Source organism: Phoca vitulina, unplaced genomic scaffold (assembly GCF_004348235.1).
Source record: "Phoca vitulina isolate PV1807 unplaced genomic scaffold, GSC_HSeal_1.0 scaffold81, whole genome shotgun sequence".
Taxonomy (NCBI): Eukaryota; Metazoa; Chordata; class Mammalia; order Carnivora; family Phocidae; genus Phoca; species Phoca vitulina.
In genome coordinates this window covers 5,646,689-5,664,943 of record NW_022589784.1, presented here as the reverse complement: position 1 = coordinate 5,664,943, position 18,255 = coordinate 5,646,689, and the positions used below count along the sequence as shown (strand labels likewise).

At 60.8% G+C, this 18,255-nt stretch overlaps 2 protein-coding genes across 2 annotated transcripts; both read right to left on the bottom strand.

Moving 5' to 3' along the window:
- Positions 1 to 803: 803 nt before the first annotated feature.
- On the bottom strand, positions 804 to 2,359 carry CTXN1 (cortexin 1). The gene is made up of 2 exons (XM_032394679.1): positions 2,153 to 2,359; positions 804 to 1,775 (listed from the first exon to the last, which is right to left on the bottom strand). The coding sequence occupies exon 2, from the start codon at positions 1,753 to 1,755 to the stop codon at positions 1,507 to 1,509; it is 249 nt and encodes an 82-aa protein (XP_032250570.1). The 5' UTR covers positions 1,756 to 1,775; positions 2,153 to 2,359; the 3' UTR covers positions 804 to 1,506.
- Positions 2,360 to 2,681: 322 nt separating this feature from the next.
- TIMM44 (translocase of inner mitochondrial membrane 44) lies at positions 2,682 to 17,292 on the bottom strand. The gene is made up of 13 exons (XM_032394473.1): positions 17,175 to 17,292; positions 14,568 to 14,669; positions 11,852 to 12,022; positions 10,854 to 10,934; positions 9,938 to 10,087; positions 9,069 to 9,208; positions 8,706 to 8,791; positions 7,911 to 8,003; positions 7,698 to 7,822; positions 6,310 to 6,360; positions 4,459 to 4,548; positions 3,756 to 3,866; positions 2,682 to 3,432 (listed from the first exon to the last, which is right to left on the bottom strand). Exons 1-13 carry the CDS (start codon positions 17,217 to 17,219, stop codon positions 3,313 to 3,315), a joined length of 1,365 nt encoding a protein of 454 aa, XP_032250364.1. The 5' UTR covers positions 17,220 to 17,292; the 3' UTR covers positions 2,682 to 3,312.
- Between the last annotated feature and the right edge of the window lie 963 nt (positions 17,293 to 18,255).

The window sequence follows — 18,255 nt, the reverse complement described above, 5'->3', positions numbered from 1 at the left end:
TTCATCAGCCTGCCTGAGGGTGTAGATTCAGGGAGAGGCTGGGGAGGGCACGGCAGGGGAGCCAGGTGTCCTCCCACAGCCCCCCCCCCCCCCCCCAGCCTGACTAGTCCTCTGGGAGCTGGTAGATGTGTTCGCAGAGCCCGTGCATTCACACAGCCTTCCTTTTATAGAAGCGCCTGCTTTTCCCCACACACTGCACACGGCTCCCCGGGGCACAAACAGGCTCCCGGGCGGGGGATGTGGAGCAGAGCCAGCCCACTCCGTGCTGCCCGTCTCCCAGCTTCCAAAGTGCGCTTGTGAATGGTGGGCAGGAGGAACCAGGCTGAGAGAGGTTTGGGGGAGCAGGTGTGGTCAGTGCCAGGAGATCATGCCACGTCTTGGTGGCACCCTCCAGGGCCGGCTGAGCGGGCCCCCCAACCCCTCCCAGCCCTGCTTAGTCCCGTTATTCCACAGCCTCCAGTCTCCCCAAGTTAAGGGAAAGAAGGGGGGGGTGGACCTTGGCGATGCGCGTTGCGGAAGGGAGCTAGTTCACCCGTCAGTCCCCCCAGAATGCGGCCTGCGTGTTTTGGCAGCATGGGGCAGCCATTAAGAGCATGTGGAAGTCAGACCTGGGTTCAAATCCCAGCCAGGCTGGAATTCCGCCACTCAGTACAGTACAGGCTAGTCCCTCAGGCCGCCTGGGCCTCCATCCCCCGGGCTGTCCAACAGCGATGCTAAGAGGGCTCGCTCTGGGTCCTGCAGAGGGGACAGGTCACGCGCAGCACGCGCTAACTCACGCACCGCCTGGCATGTAGTAAGCGCTCAGTAATAGCTTTTATTGACACCATCGGCTCAGAGGCAGGGAGGAGGGGGAAGGCATGGGGAAGGCCGCGGGGGGGATGCGGGAAGGGGGCAGGCGGAAGCGGCAGGAGGGCCAGGGAGGGGCGCTGACCTGTACTGGGGAGAACCTGCCCGCACTCTTCCTCCCACCGAAGGCGCCGCGTGTCCTGGACACAACAGCCACTGGTGCTCTCCAGGCTCGGTCTCCGGGGCAGGCCGCGCAGGGCATATGGGTGGGCAGCGTCCACCCCATGGGCGCAGGAGAGCCTGCCCCGCAGGAGCAGCTCAACACTAAGGGGGGATCGGGGGCGAAGTGAGGATGGCCAGACCACAGGGGAGGGAGGGGGGACACGGGGGTCCCCCGCATCCAGGAATGGACAGGACACTCATGCTCGGCGGCAGGACACTAGCAGAGCCACCTATACGCCTTGGGGTGGGGGTGGGGGTCCTCTTCCCAGTCGGGGGCCAGCCGAGCCTGCGAGTTACGGAGCGAGGACGGGGCGGGATAAAGGCACGAAGTGGGGCTCCGGCCAGGCCGGGAGGAAAGATGGGAGGGGTCTGAGGGGGAGGAGCCGGACCTCTAACGGCCTCCTCCCTCGGGCTAGGCGCTGGGGCGGAGGTCCTGAGCGCTCCCTGCCAGGCGGCGCCCCCGTCGGGTCGGCCCCTCGGAGAGCGGCAGGGCACGGCTCAGACCAGCGCGTAGTCGAACTGCCCGCGCTCGAGCGCCTCCTTGTGGTCGGTCCAGGACGAGGCGGGCATGCGGCTGTAGGGGTCGAGCAGGATGCGCACGCAGCGCACCATCAGCAGCACCAGCACCACGAGCAGGCAGAGCACGAAGGCGAACACCGTGCGCTGCTCCGCGTCCAGGCCCGCGCCCACCGGGGGCCCCGTCGACGGCGGCAGCGGCTCGGGGGACAGCGTCCACGTCGCGCTCATGGCTCACATCGCCGCGCGCCCTGCGGAGGAAGGGCCGGCCGGGGGCGCCAGGATGAGGCTGCGCCTTCCCGCCCCTGCGCCGTCCCCTCCCGCCACCGCCCCCTGACCTTGCCCGGATACAGCCCCCGCCCGCGCCTCTGTCCCCCGGCTACGCCCAAGCCAGGCTCGCAGGCAAGCCGCCACAGGCACGCGGGGACCCAACTCCGGCCGTGCGTGCAGGTGGGGGCGCTGAGACTGGGGAGAGGGAGCCCGGACCCGGCCGGCCCGCGCACAACAGGTGCGAACGCGCAGCCCCGGCGGCGCAGCGGGGCGAAACCCTGTCCCCCGCCCCGCTCCCTTTGTTCTCGGCGTCCCGGGGACCCCTCCCCCACCACCCCCACCCTGCCGCGCCCCTCACCCTGGCCTCGACCGGGACGGGGACCGAGCGCCCGGTGGCTGCGCTCTCTTCCGGGACCCGCGCCGGCTCCGGTCTCGGCCTCTCCCTGATGGTAGCGGCGGCTGCTGGTGGCGGCGGCGGCGGCGGCCCGGGCTCAGCCCACCCCACCCGCCCCTGGAGCGCTGGAGACCGAGGCAGGCGAGCCGCACGCTAGCCGGGCCGCCGCGGCTGTTCCCATGGCGACGGGGGCGGGGCCGCCGCGGGGGGCGGAGGCTGCGCAGGGAGCGGTGCGCGGGCTCGCGACCCCGCCCCGGCCTCCGGGAGGACGGAGCTCCCACCCGAAGGCGCCTGGGAGGCCCCGGCCGCGGGGAGCCTCAGCACCGAGGACCTCGCCCACCCCACCCCACCCCAGAAGCACCCCAGCCCGACTTCCGCACCTTCCCCCCATTCTCTGCGATAGACCCCTCGACCAGATGTCCTGCGCGGACGGATCCCAATGCCTCCAAAAAATCACTCCTATTGGCACTCAAGCTCCTCCAGCTCTAGGAACCCCAACCCTCCGAGACCCCAGCCAGACTACTGAAAGCTCCCTAGCTCTTGTCTCGGCCCCCCAAGGGCGGGCAGGGTCCTGACCAGGCAAGGCTGCCCCCTCCAGAGCTTCAGTTCCTTCAGTGACCTTGACCACCTCCCTGTGACCTCCTGGTCAGCTCCCGCCCCACCCCAGTGACAGACACCTCGGACCACCCAAGTTGCTCTCCTGCACTTTGGTGTTTTATTATTTCCAAATCGCAGGCATATACACACGGGTAATAAGGGCACTGTTAAAATAAAAAACGGAGCCAAAATGGCCTGGCTGAAGTGGCCAGTGGGCCACTCTGAGTGACGGGGGCCTGGGCCCTGTCCTCCTGCCTCCAGAGAGTCCCTGGGTAGGGGCCCGTTGGCACCATCGGGCCTGTGCCCCGCAGTGACCTCGCTCAGCAGCCCCGCGGGGCCGAGGGGCCGCGCGGGGTCTTGCACTGTGGGGAGAAGCCCCGGCAGCTGCCCGCCCTTCCCCGTGCCGCCCTGGTAGAGAACCGACAGTCCTGTCCCCAGAGGTCTAGCTGCTGCAGGCAGACACCAGTCCCCTGGGTGTCCATCACGCGCTGATCCAGCCCTGGAGCCCCCGGCCGCGGCCACCGTGCTCAGAGGACCTGCTCTGTGCTGGAGGCGGAGATGTCCAGAAGCCGCCAGGCTGCATAGGGGTTGAGCTCGTCCTGGTCTCGGCAGAGCGCCCACACGTACAGCATGCGCAGCACCTTCTCCTGCCGAGGTGGGGAAGGTGAGGGCTGGGGACAAGGGGCTGTCCAGAGGAGCAGGGCAGAACACAGAGGGGACGCCAGGAGGGACCAGGGAGTGGGGCTGGGGGTGTCAGCCTGGCTCTGGGCTCCAGAGGCTGCAACTCAGGACTTGGCCCAACCAGACAGGTCAGTCACCCTCTGACCTCCACCAGGCCCGACTGGGACCCCAGACTTCTGGAAGCCCCGCCCTGCTGTTTCTGCACAGTCACAAAACCTCCTGGCTCCAAAGTGCAAGGCAGCTGAAGATGGCCACCTGCCCGTGCTGCTCCATTTCCTCTCGCACTCACCGGATCACCCTCGACCACCTCGCCTTTGGGGTTCTTGATCACCATCACCAGCTGGGCCTGGAAGGTGATGATCAGCACAGGTCCCTGCTCCATCATCTTGCCCATGGCCAGCTGCGGGGGTGGGGGGGGTGGGGGGAGAGGGCTCAGAGAGTGGCCACACCCCTTCCCTGCTGCTCCCCTTGTGGTGCAGATCCCCGCTTCCCAGGGAGCAGCCCCAGCACTCCCCTCGTGCCCCTCGCTGGGCCAGGCCCCGGAAGGAGGCTGAGGAGTCCAGTCGTCCGTTTCCAGGTGGGAGATTCCCACGAGACCCTTCCCAATGTGACCCATTGTCTGAACTGCTAAGACCTGGGCTGGGCGGCCACATCAAGGCCCCGCAAAGGGCCCAGTCGTGCACACAGGCAGGGGTAGAGGGAAGCGTGCGCTGGCGTGTCTCCAGCTCCCCATAGGGACCGTCGGGGCCTGAGTAGTCCTGACAAAGCGTCCCCCTTCCCAGTAAAGTTGCAGGGACAATACTGCCTTTGGGGGCCCCGAGGTCTGGGCAGCAGCAACCCCTGCGTCTGCCACCTGCCTAAGAATTCTCCCACCACGGGCTTCCGCTGAAAGGGCCCCGGAGGTCCCTTAACCCAAGCACCTGCCCATGTCAGGACTCCTGCAGGGACGGGGCGCCCCTGTGACGAGCACACCCCCCGGGAGAGACACTCACGTCAACGCTGTCGATATCCAGGATGCGGGAGTGGAACTGCAGGCCCAGCGCCCTGGCCTGCTGGATCGGGTGAGCCAGCTGGCTGTAGGTCTGCAATGAGAAGCCGCACGCCTGGGGCCGCACGCACGCACGCACGCCTGGGGCCACACGCACGCACGCACGCCTGGGGCCGCACGCACGCACGCCTGGGGCCGCGCGCACGCACGCACGCCGGAACGCAAGCCCCGCCCGAGCACCGCAGCACCGAGGCTGGCGCGCCGCGGGCCCGACACACGGTCCTGGGCGGCTCTCCCCGCAGGCTGGCTCGCCAGCCGAGCCCCGCGCTTTCAGCCCTCGAACCGTCCAGAAACGGCTCCTGGCGCGGGCTGTGCTACGCCAGGCGCGGCAGACGCCAGGCGCACGGGTCCAAGCAGGCGGCCTGGTGCCCCCCGTTTGCTGGCCCGAGTCGCACACCCCTCCCTCGTTACAAAGGCAGCACTGCATCAGGACTACCGACTGAAAGTGCTATCATCGGGAGAGCTGGTAATTTTCCTGCCACAGAATCTGAAACACAGCCCCAGGGGTAAGTTGAGGCCTCTCTGGCTGATCTTGGACTTGCCCCTATTCACCGCACTCTGAATCCTGGCCTGGAATCAAACGCGTTTTCTAGGATTTGCCCTAATCCACGGCTGCTCTGAAATGAGCTGCCCGGGGTGCCTCCTCCTCGCTGACCAGCTGCTCCGGGAAGCTGCTGCCCGCAGGCAGCCCGTTCTTCCGAAGGGGCAGCGCGGCCCGCATAACACCCCTGGCCCCCCCCCAGCCTGCTCCCAGGCCCAGGACATGTGCAGCCTTGTAGCTTTCCTCCAGAAGCTTCTCTGGACTCAGCAACTATGATGGAAGACATTCCAATCACAACTACTTTTTATGGAAATAACTGCTACCAAGAAAACAAATGCTGCTGCTCCCATTTCTGGTGTGATTCTTAAAAAATGACATTTAAAAAACACCTCTGTGTGAGCACCTGCAATTTCAAGTGCATTTCCAGGGGCACCAGCAGCTCTCTGGCAAAGATAATCAACCACATCCTAATGGTGCCAAAGTATTAAAAAAAAAAAAAAAAAGAAAGAAACACCACCACCACTCACAAATGCCTGTTGGATTAGTCACCATGCAGAGGAGTATTTTAAAAAAAAATCTGACATCTTCTCCTCTGCTTTCTCCAAGTTGTTTGTGAGCTGGAAGCAGAACAGAGTCAGCCAAAAAAGGCTCTGGATTGCTTAATACAAATAAGCTCAGAAAAAGAAAAAAAAAAAAAACCACGAAGACACAGGTCAGGGAGTGAGCAGGGTGAGGCGACGTGGCCAGCCAGAGCCCTGCAGGCACGGGGAGGCTGCCAGGCTCCAGGGAAGACAGGGTGTGCTCCTGAGGGGGGCTGACCCCGTCACCCATGGCCTGGCACCGTGCAGCCTGGGGACCTTGAGCCCCGACTCTGGGGAGCAGTCAGGCCTCGTCAGGACACGGCTCCTCCCCATGCGGGAAATCTATCACCGTCTGTTTTGATCTGTGTTTCGGGAACTCGAAGTGAGGACAGCTAATGAGTCCAGCCAGCGCTTTGTGTCCTGCAAATGCTGCCTGTGTTCGTGCTGTACCCTTATAATGCCTGTGACATGGGCGTGATGATGGACGCTGGCCCGGGGATGGGAAGGTCACACACACCTCTCCGCCCAGCCCTGGCCCCCGGGGTCCCCCCACAATCAGGACACCAGACCCCGTCATGCCCTTCTCAGACCATGCTGCCGAAGCAGATCTCCAAGCTATGATCATACTCTTTCTAGGCCTAACTAGAAAAAATAAAAAGAAAGAAGTACTCACAGCTTCATAGCACCAATCTTTGAGAATGTCGAGCTCTCCAGAAATCATGGCCTAAAAAGGGGAAAACAAAAAAAATTAGCTCGAGACTAAGAGGGGACGATCTAGGCAGGAGGCCCTCCCCCACAGGCTCTACCTGGGGAGCAGGGGGCCTTGAATTGGGCTGCAGCAATGGGCACCCCTCCTCAGGCCCTGGGGACCAAGAGCTTGTGTGTGTGACCCCCGGCAGCCCAGGGTGGTCCCAAGGGCCTCGTGGGAGGAGGCAGAGGAAGGTGGCAGCGTGGTGGGCTCACCCTGGCCAGGAAACTGAGCCAGGGAGGCCAGGAGCTGCATTCTCCCTCCACTGGGGATGGAGCTTTGCACAGCTGGGTCCACAAAAGCACAGAGGAGGGGTCCCGGGGGTGGCCTCCCCAGGTGCCATGGGGGAGACCTCCGCAGGAACTTGGAGGCAGGGCTGAACCTGCTCAAGGTGACGGAGGAGCTGAGGGCCCGAGGGAAAGCACAAGCAGGCTGGGGGCTGAGACAGCCTCACCCCAGAAGAAACTGCCTGTGCTCGGACTGCTGCTTTTGGGGATTGCTCCATGTCTACCTCCTCCCTTCCTGCCCAAAGTGGCATGAGGGACCTGGGAAATCGGAAGGGGAGGGGGACCCATGAAGGTCACTGGGATGGAGGAGGCAGGAGGGGACAGGAACCCACTGGGGCTTGCAAGGCCTTTCTGTGGTCTCATTAGGACTTTTCCTGGGCTCCGGCCACGTCTTGGGGGCTAAAGGAGCAGACGTGGTGGAGGAAAAGGCAGCCGACTCGGGCAGGGGCCTTGTGGAGGGCTGGTTGCAGCGGGACTTTGGGCAAGCCGCTCCCTCCTCGTTTCTGAGCCAGGAAGGGGATAGAAGATGGGATTCAGGATTCCCATAGAGAGGACACCTCGGAGGAGAGCCCCCTTAGGGTCCCCCTCATGGCTTGCCCCATGGGCTACAGCTTCACCCACCCCTGAAAGGCCCCGGGCAGCCGCTCACTGCAGCCTCCAAGGAACCACCTCAAGCACAGAGCACGAGGGAACCAGACAGGAGGCTCCAGGCCAGCTTTCAAGGGAGGCAGGAGCTGCTGCCGGACATCGTGACCGGGAACTCAGTCCCGGGAGCAGACGCACCCAACAGCCAATGCAAGAAAGCAGCTGCCGTCGTGGGGACCAGCAGGGCCCACAGGCGACCCCAGGTGCCTCTCAGAGGTGCGTGACTAACAAGGGCCAGGCATGGGGTGCTCAGGCCTCTGAAGGCGGGACAGGTGTCTGCGCCGGCAGAGCGCTCCATCAGGCCACAGCCGGTGTCGTGCGCAGCCCAGGGCGATAAGAGGCCGGCCAGGACGGGGAGGGCCCGCTGAGGGGGCAACCCACCTCCAGGACGTTGGGGATGATGTCGTTCTCACACTGCTGCAGGAACCGCTCCTTGTCAAAGGCGGGGTCAACTCGCAGGATCTCCGTGAGCACCTCTGACATCTCCGTCTTGGAGAATAGGCCCCCTGGAGGCAGCCGAGCCAGGAGTGGGTCGAGGGCCCACGGCCCTCCCCTGCTGCCAGCCCTGGTGGCAAGGACAGGCAAGCCACTCACCCAGCAAGTCCGTGACCTTGTCTGTCAGCGCGCGGGACGCCCGGATGAGTGCGTTGTCACTTTCGTCATACTTCATCTTCATCTCGAAGAACCCTGTGGGGACATGGGCCGGGGTCAAGGGGCCCTTCCAGAATGACACCCCTACTCCATGACTTCCGAGGGCTCCTCGGGGCCCCTACGAGATCCAGTCTCCGTGCAGGCTGGGTAAACGAGCGGACTTCTCTGAGCCTGCGTCCCCAGTGGTGGGCCGAGGGGGCTGTGCGAACCGTGAGGGGCCGCCCTGCTAGCTGGGGCTCTCCCTCCAAAGGAAACAGGCCTTTAGCAACCCTCACAGGACAAGGGACGAGGGTGGGTGGCACCTGGGGAGCCCCATGCCCCAGACAAGAACAGAGAACTCTGGGGCCTCGAGCTGGCTGGCCGGGCCCCACCAGCGCTCCCTATGAGGGAGCGTCTCACGGGGAAATCCACAGCTGTGTGCCCAGTCGCCCTGCTGCTAGCAACCGCTCTGGCAACGGCAGCGATGGGTGACTCGGCCCCCATGGTAGGGTCCCTGGCCCACCAGCCCGAAATGTACCGCTGCCCGCGTGAGCAGGGCTGCCTGTCGGCCTGTGCTCTGCCAGGGCTCTGCTGCTCACTGGCTGGGCGATCCTGTGGAAGTGGCTGGTCCTCTCTGACCCCGGTCTCCTCCTCTGTAAAGTGGGGGTCTGGCTTGTGCCCAGCACATGGGGAGCACTGAGTGAGTTTCCGTGGTCACGGCTACGCTGTCAGCTGAGCCTCCGAGATGTGAACACTCACGATTAAAGACCACATTGTTGTCCCTGAAGTCTTTCCACTGCTGGTACCACTTGGAGTCCTTGTGCAGCACGACTCCCAGGGCCTCCCTGGGAAGACCGGGCCGGTGGTGAGCAGCAGTGCGGGAGCCCCGCCACCCACCCGGCCCCGGGGGGAGGGGTGTAGCGGGACAGCCCACCCCGCGCCTCTCAGTCTCCTCTCTCCTGTTCCCCACCCCACCCGCTCCCCCAGACGCACTAGGGAGCAGGAACTGTTGAGCAGAAAAGAAGCTGAGGAATGAACTGACTCGGGCAGAACCTTCTGCGGGCGCTCGGCCACACCCAGTGCGTGGGGTGGGACACAGGCGCTGGCCGGTCTGCTACCTACTCATTGGGCTCAAACACCTTCTCTTCCTTGAACTTCTCTCCCGCAAACTCCTTCCTCTTCCTGAGCCGCTCTGGCCTCCGATAGGGCCCGGTCTGCCCCAGCACACTCTCGTCAAGCTCCTTCTTCACAGACTCCACCCCCTGGAGGGAAGCAGCCAGCCACGCGGTGGGCACTCGGGACCTGCCCGACATCGCAGACCACCACGGTGGGCCTGTGTGTTTGTGCCCCACGTCGGAGAGCATCTGCTGGGAACCCCAGCGTAGGGCCTGATGACACCCCAGGGGCTCGGCCTCCCCCAGTGTTGAGGTCACGTGGCTCAGAGTGACCTGCCCGACTTCCCTGCATGGGCAGCGGGACTGTTCTAGATGGACCCTGCTTTTCTTTGGCCTCCCTCTCATTCCCGAGACAGAGGCTCTGGCCCTGTTCAGCTGGCTGTGCACGCCCCGCTCTGTAGGGCCTGCCCCCTCCACCTGTGGCCTCTTCCCTGTATGTTCCTCTGTCACATGTCGCTCAGGAACTGCTCATCCCCTCCTGGGACCCCAGACCCCTTGAGAGCAGAAACAAGGACTTTCTATCTTGTGGCCCCTGTGGCCAGCAGAGGGCTCAGCCACGGGAGGATTCGACAGGTGATAGGGAACGAATTCGGGACCTCCAGTCACCCTGAGTGCAAAAGGTCCCTGGCTTAGAGGCACAAGCTAAGGATGTTAGCGGCTGAGAAGCTCTCACTTGCCCGAGGCTGCCTAGCCGGGAGCGGAGCACAGACCGGGTGCCTCGGGTGGGCTGAGCCCCGAGGTGGGAACTCTGGCTCCCGGACGCCGCGCAGGCCAAGGCAGGGCACCCCCGGCAGCAGGGGCAGCAGGCCGCCCCACCTGAGAGAGGGCTCTGAAGGCGGCAGTCTTGCCCAGCTTCTCCCCACCCTTGGACACTGACTCGGCGGACTGCTTGGCAGTCTTGGCTGCTTCTTCCACGCTCTCCTTGATTTTCCGGCCAAAGTCGCTTTTACTGACTTCGTCGAGACTCTACTGAGACAGAGGGATAGAGGTGTCAGCACAGGACCGCTCGGGGCCTGCATGAGCTCCCCCAGAGCTAAGGCCAGTTGAGCCCTCCAAAGGGCGGGAACGGGTGTTCTGAGCTCGTCTGGCCTGTGGGGCCCCGAGACTCAGGCCCCCCGTGTACAAAGTCTGGGGTGCTGGACCCCTGGGCTCTGGGCGACACCAGGTCAACTGGCTCTCCCCAGAATGGGCAGGAGAGGCAGCCGAGGGATAACGGGAGAAACCTGCGTCCAGCACTGCACCGGCCTGCCCTGCTCTCCCGCCCAGAACAGAGGAAAGCAAAACAAGGCACAAAAAGGAAGCCCCTGGCGCAACTCCCTGCCTTCCCCACCCTCGCCTGGGGGCCAAGCAGCGCTTCCTGGTGTTTAGGCAGGAAGAAAAAAAAAATCCTCGTTTCTGCTCCGGTCTTTGCCAGCGGCAGCCAAGCTTCTCACCCGAGTGGTAAACTGCAGGGCACGTGGGCTAGTGTGACTCTGCCCTCCTTCCTGGGGGCGCCGCGCAGCCTAACTCCGGAAGCCACCGCACCAGGCCTGCTCTTCCCTCGCCTGCCGCCCACGGCTCCGCAGCCCCCGGGCCAAGTCCCGCCCTGCCCGGGCACCAGCTCAGCCGCTGCTCCTGGCACCGCTCTCTCCTCCCAGAGACCACAGATGGCCCCGAGCCGCGGGGCTCGATCGCGACCCACAGATGGCCCCGAGCCGCGGCCAATGGAGCGTGGCGGCCCAGAGACCGTTACCTCCTTCACTGTGCCCGAGAGCTCCCCCAGCTTCTTCTTTATCACCTCGCTCGTCCGCACCGTTTCGGATTCAATGGTTTTCTACGGGAGGGATGTCGTTTGTTACACCGCCGCAGTTATCTTACAGGCAAGGGTCCAAAGAAGCATTTTTCTCAGCAGCCCTCTCCCCTGCCAGCCTGCCCACCCCGGGGCCCCTCACTGCACCACAGCCCGGCCGGCGGGCTCAGCAGCCGAAGGCTGACACGTGGAGACCCTCTAGGCCCAGCCCCTGGCTCCACTCCCTCGCTAGGTGCAGGGGTGATCTGGCCCCCTCCGCAGCCCCTCCCCCCGGCTCACTGACATTATCCTGCCTCACTCTGCACCCCTGCAGCTGCCAGCCCCTGCCGGATCTCCCGCAGCCACTGTCCCCCCGACCTGCCCCCAAACCACCCCTTCCTTAATGGAAAGGAAGGGCGACCTGCCGCCGACGGAATAGGCCTTGCGCACGGCCTGGGAAGGGGCCCGGAGAACAAAAAGCCCAGGGTCCTGGCGCGGGCGCCCACTGGTAGGAGGGGAGGCTGCCCCCACCTCACAGCCCTCGTGCGGCAGAGGCGGCGGAGCCCGCTCGCTAAGAGACGGCGACCGTTAAGGCCACCTGCAGTGCTGTAACCCGCTTTCTACCCGCTTGGCTCAGAGGGCCACGACCAGCTCTCAGGAGCAGTGCGTCTCAAGCCCACTGCTCCAGCGGTCACCAGGGGAGGCCGGCCGACGCACACGCGGGCCCGGCAGCTACGGGGGGCGCCGGGACCCTGCATTTCTCACGCGCTCCCCAGAGAAGCTGGCGCTGTTGGTGTGCAGAGCACGGCGCTCCATCTCAGCACAGGAACGGAGGGCTGACGACGTACTCCTGTCCCCCCCGCCCCCAGCGCCAGCGCAGTGACCTCACCTTCCCCCGCCACGCCGGCACCGCGCGGGAAGCAAGTGTCCCACCAGGGGAGACGCGAAGCAGAGGGACTCACGTATTTCCTTCTGGCTTCCTGGAGCGCGTCGGACTCTTCCAACTTGCGGGCCTCATCTCGGAACTTTTTTATACTTTCTTTCATTTCTTTGTTTTTGGCTAATTCTTGTTTGATATTATCCAGTAAGCCAGAGAGAAAGCCTTTCCTGTTTCCAGAAGAATAGGATCTGGACTAGAAAGAATGTAAAAGAAACAAAGGGTTTGTACTTTTTCCTCTGTACCGATACGGGTTTCACAATGAATAGCTACCTCTTTAATGAGCGACAAAAGTCAAATCAAAAAAGCATCAGGTGAGGGGCACCTGGGTGGCTCAGTCGATTAAGCATCTGCCTTCAGCTCAGGTCATGATCCCAGGGTCCTGGGATGGAGCCCCAAGTTGGGCTCCCTGCCCAGTCGGGAGTCTGTTTCTCCCTAGGTGCAGGGGTGATCTTCTCCCTCTTCCTCTGCCCCTTACCCCCATTCGTGTTCTCTCTCTCTCCCTCCCTCCCTCTCATAAATAAATAAAATATTTAAAAAAAAATATTTAGAAAAAAAAGCATGAGGTGGTAAACTATGAGATGTCCAGACTATGAAATGTTATTCAATAATAAAAAGAAATGAGTTAGCAAGCCATGAAAAGATATTGTGGCCTTCCGCAACGTCATATGTCAATGACATCTCAATTTAAAAAAGACACAGAAGGGGGTGCCTGGGTGGCTCAGTCGTTAAGCGTCTGCCTTCGGCTCAGGTCATGATCCCAGGGTCCTGGGATCGAGCCCCGCATTGGGCACCCTGCTCGGCGGGAAGCCTGCTTCTCCCTCTCCCACTCCCCCTGCTTGTGTTCCTTCTCTCGCTGTGTCTCTCTCTGTCAAATAAATAAATAAAATCTTAAAAAAAATAAAAAATTAAAAAATAAAAATAAAAAAGACACAGAGGAACCTTAGCTGAGAGAAGCTGGTCTGAAGAGACTCCAGACGGTATGATCCCCACTCTAGGCCCTTCTGGAAAAGGTGAAACCATGCAGACAGTAAAAGGATCTGTGGTTGTCACAGGCTGGTGGGGTGCGGGGGAGATGAATGGGCAGAGCCCAAGGGAGTTTCAGGGCACCGAGACTACTCTCTGTGACACGACTATGGTGGACACAGGGCAGACGTCTGTCCACAGCCTGGGAATGTACAGTACCCAGAGTGAACCCTGAGGCAAACTGTGGACTGCAGTTAATAACAGATCAATACCTGCTTATGAGTCGGAACAACCATGCTACACTAAGGCAAGATGCGCCTCATGGTGAAAATGCCTCACGGGGAAAACTGTGTGCCCAGGTGGGAGGAGAGGGGGAGAGGAAGTTGATGGGAACTCTCTGTACTTCCTGTTCAGGTTTTTTGTACTTCTAAAAATGCTCAAAAGAATAAAGTCTACTCTAAAACAAAACAAAGTACCAGGCTCCTTCTTCAACAGAGGAGACCCTGGATGAGAAACGGGTGCAGCTTAGAATCCTCAGAGGGATTCAAATGTGCTCATCTAAGGTGAAGGTCAACACCCAAAGGGGCCCTGGGCCCAGGACTGGGACAACATCCCAAAGAAGCTGGCATAGGGCCCTACTCCCTGGGCTTCTGGGGCTGGGGTAACTTCTTCCTTTGGGGTCACTCTCAAGTCCCAAGTTGGGCCTCACATGTCACCCTTGGGCTTGGCATAAACCTCCCTCGTTTATGGATCACTGTCACCAAGAGCTGAAGCTCAGGGGTCCCCCTCATAGGAAAAACCCGACACACCCAGAGGCCAGAGCCTAGGGAGGCCAAAAGAAAGGCCAAGGCCCCACTCCACGCACAAGAGCCGGTACCCCGCCCAAGACACAGGCTCCAGGGTCAGACTGAGCCAGAGTTGGGTCCCTGCTTCGCCAAAAGCATGAGAGCAGGCTCTGAAAAGGGAACGCTTGAAGAACCATGCGAGGGAGCCGCGGCATGGGGCAGGGACCACTTCCATGGCGTACCAGTGCACCGTGGCCGGGGCCTGCCTTCCCATTTTTCAGGGTGACTGACTCCTGAGCCCCCATCAAGCCCCAGGGCCAGCCTGGCCAGCCTTTCTCGGGGTGGGGGGGGGCGGAATGGACTCTTGGTGAGGGAGTCCAGGTTCTAAGACCGTCTGGGCTGCGCCACCGCCTGTGTGAGCGTCTACTGCTGGGAGGAGACTCAGAGGGAAGGGTAGGGTGTGAGCTGCCCCAGTGTGTGGGTTCGGGGAAGTAGGTCAGCTTCTGGGCTTTCCTCCCTGTGGTGGTGAGGCACCCACAGAAAGAAGCATGGTTGAAGAGGTATGAAGGGAAGGGCAAAAGCTCTAGAAAATGCGGTCTGTGGGGAACAAGAGAAACAGAAAACTGAGCCCCCGAGACGGGTGACTCTGCTCAAATGCCTGGGGGGCTGTCACGCAGAAAAGGCAAGAGCCACAGGGAAGTGGATTTCAGCTGAGTCCAGGGATGCCTTTCCAGCTATTAGAGCTGACACATCATCTGCCTTGTCAGGCGGGAGTTCTACCTCTGTTAATGCCAAGCACCTCTCGAGATCCTGAGAGGACCAGCACGCGGGACTCTGGAACCCTTCGCGAAGGCCTTAGATGTGGAATGTCAGCCAATCGGTTGCCCCAGGCAGTGTGGGCATCTTGCAGCGCTCTCTCCTGTCCACTAGGCCTGATCTCTCAGAAGACTTTCCCCTCCTCTCAGCTTGCTAGCATTCTGAGTCACTCACCACGGGCAGCTCTCTGCTGGGCCGGCGTATGTGATAGGTACCACGGCGTAGCGGCACCAGGTTGTGGCTGGACAGAAACCGGACTCCACTGCCGAGGCATTTCTAATTGGGGGAGAAAAGAGAAAGACCCAATTCAGTTAAGAGAACGACTGGGAAGTAAGCAGGCCACACTAAAAAGCTGGGGGTCGCCCAAGACTCATTTGCCGATTTTTACCGCATGCCTGTGCTGTAAGCTAGACCCTCTGCAATCTTGCTAAATTCTGAGAAGCCAGTGGAATCTTGCAGAAAAGACGACACTGGATCTGCACCTCCAGGGTCCATGTCTACTTTCCTGCCTCTGAACCTGGGGGAAACCAGAGAAGTCCCAGGAAATGCCAACCTATGGTGGAAGAAGGCGAATCGTGCCAGTCTAATTTAATCCTGGAGACTGAAATGGGCACCCAGAGCCTCGACGCTGGCAGTAAACAGTCTTCTCTCACAAGCATCCCCCACTTCTGCCAGCCCCAGAAGGCCAGAGACCTGGGCTTTCAGAGGTAAAACACGGAGAACTTACTGTTCCAGGCACAACCCTGGGAGAAACCTACCATGTCCCAGGGTTGGGTTGCCAGTGGGACAACTGAGGGGACCCACCTGGGCAAAAACACTACTACTGCCATGTGAAAGGCATTTCTGCTCCTACCAAATGAAGAACTTTTAAGCTCCATAAGAGAAGGGCCTGGACCTGCACAGGCCTTGAAACCTAGCACCCAGCACTGAACCACACACGCTGATGTCAATGACCCCATAGAACCACTCTTCCAGTGGTGCCTGGGTGGCTCAGATGTTAAGTGTCTGCCTTCAGCTCAGGTCATGATCCCAGGGTCCTGGGATCGAGCCCCGCATCGGGCTCCCTGCTCCGTGGGAAGCCTGCTTCTCCCTCTCCCACTCCCCCAGCTTGTGTTCCCTCTCTTGCTGTCTCTCTCTGTCAAATAAATAAATAAAATCTTTAAAAAAAGTCAAAAAACCACTCTTCCATTTCCACATTCCCTGGGCCTTTCCTCTCCCTGTTTCACGCCTCCTTTCTCCAGAAACTTTAAGCAACATCCCAAACTCATACAAATGCCACCATCTCTTATAGTTCAAGAGTAACTCCTGAGACGCCTGGCTGGCTCAGTCGGAAGAGCATGAGACTCTTGATCTTGGGGTCATGAGTTCAAGCCCCATGCTGGGGGTAGAGATGACTTAAATAAACTTAACAAAAAAATTATTTATTTATTTTTTATTTTTTTGAAGATTTTATTTATTTATTTGACAGAGAGAGAGAGACAGAGAGAGAGGGAACACAAGCAGGGGGAGTGGGAGAGGAAAGCAGGCTTCCCGCGGAGCAGGGAGCCCAATGTGGGGCTCGATCCCAGGACCCTGGGATCATGACCTGAGCCGAAGGCAGACGCTTAACAACTGAGCCACCCAGGCGCCCCCCAAAAATTATTTTTTTAAAAAAGAGTAACTCCCGGGATGCCTGGGTCATGATCCCAGGGTCCTGGGACCGGGCCCCGCATCAGGCTCCCTGCTCAGCTGGAAGCCTGCTTTTCCCTATCCCTCTGCCTGCCGCTCCCCCTGCTTGTTCTCTCTGTCAGATAAATAAAATCTTTAAAAAAAAAAAAAGAGAGAGAGAGTAACTCCCAAGAGTTTAGTTTAGTAAGTTGTTTTTCTCTGCCTACACCTATTGATCCTGGAGCACTGACTTCAGCAACAGTCTGAGATATAAGTGGATGGCTGTCTAACTTGGGAAAGAAATTCCACAGTAAGCCCAAACCTGAGGTTGGTGCCCCACCAGATTTGTGCCCAAATCCAAACGTGTAAATTCAATCTCTCAACCCTGACTCAAAAGACAAGCAGCCAAGAAGAAGAATCAGCCCTGAGTCAGACAGCTTCTTTCTCCCCACACTAGGATCCCTGTAAGATATTTTCCTCCCTCCAGAGTCTGGCTCTGTCGTCAGTCTGACCCAGGATTTTGGCTAGGTCAGCTACCCCCCAGCTGACACTGTGGGCAGGTTGCTTAACCTTTCTGACTCCCAGTTTCCTAACCGACTTCCAGCAACACGAAATACTACTGTTTTCTGAGCAGGCCATACACACCTCAACTCCCACCGCCCCCATGAGCTCAAGCTCTCAGCCAGGGAGAGAACTACCTCCCGCACTTTCACACGGAGGGTTAGGAGGAGCGATGCAGGAAATGCCCTCGGTAGAGGACCTGGCATATAAACGCGAGCCGTGACTGTCACGGTGTTTTGACTTCTCGCTCCTTCTCCACTGGGCGCCGAGGCCACCATTCACTCCCCTGTGCGCGGGGAGCGTGATCAGGAAGTGAGGGGCGATTCGCCCCCCGCCGGGCTCCGCCCATGGCCGCCTCCCAGCCGGCACGCTCTGCCCCCGCCCATGCGCTTCGCTCCGGGACCCCGGGCCCGGCCTCCGCCGACCCAACGCCCTAAACCCAAGGCTCTCGCTGAGCCCAAGGAAGGGCCGAGGGGGCCAAAGGCCTGAGGACAAAAAGGCGCTGGAGGTCGCAGGCCTGGAGCTCCCTAGACCCGCCCCTACTCCGCACCCCAACCCTGCACGTCCGCTTACCCGCGGGCAGCGACACCAGCCTCCCCACAGCGCCGCCGCCGCCATGTTGCTGGATCCCGTGTGACCTTCTGGCAACGCGGCCCGATGGCGTCACCAGCCGCGTCTATGTGGCGCGGCGTGGGCCTGGGAAAAGCCGGCCCTGGGGGCGGGGTTTCGGAGAGGAAACAGCCTCTGATTAGACAACATTCCCGGGGGGGCGGGGCCTTGGAGAGCGGTCTGGGGTAGGGGCGGGGCCTAATGAGCTGGAGATTCCTAGAGAGCTAGGCCTCTGATAGGGCAGGATTTCGGAAGGCGGGGTCTGTGACTGGATGTCGGCGTGGGGGGGGGGCGGGCACTTTTTTGAAGCGGAGACCTCTGGTTGGATAAGACTACGACGGGGCGGATCGTGAGGGCGCGAATTCCGTCCCCCGCGGTGATCTCCCCGACAGATCGCGCCGGGTTGCAGTGGCCGGAAGGACAAGTAGAGCGGCTGCCCACAGGGATGGATTCAGCTGGATTCTGACTGATTGGCCCGCGGACCAGCCCGGTAGTGACTGACCCTGGCTCTCACTGACAGTGGCCTACGGTGACCGACAGACGGGCAAGTGAGTTGCTCCCAGAGCGAGAGCACGAGCCCACTTTGTACAGCACTTTGAGAAAGCTCCTGTTGGTTTTAGTCCAGAACAGGAAGATGAAGCTAAGACCAGGCTGGGTGGAGGCCGCTCCTCCGTGGATTCCGTGTGAATTGACACACCTGGCCCTAAAGAAGATTAGGCCTTTGTCTTTTTAGCACCTGGATACTATTTTCCATTTAGAAAATGCCGCCACCAAGTGGCGGTACCTTAACATGGCCATGCGATCTGAGTCTAGGAGAGATGGGGAGCTGGTACCGTGGGGGAGTCAATGCATGCTGCCTTTGCCCTTTTGAAGCCTTTTGAGTTATTAAACTGTGATAAGGTCTGTGGGACTTGAAAGGGAGGCAACATACACTCCCTAGCTTCAGGGTTGGACAGATTCTCTGTCTCTCAGAAGCTCCACCTCGAGGTGGGAGTAAGTAATGAGGGCTTCCACTCTGGCTTTGAAATGTCTTTACTCCAAGAAG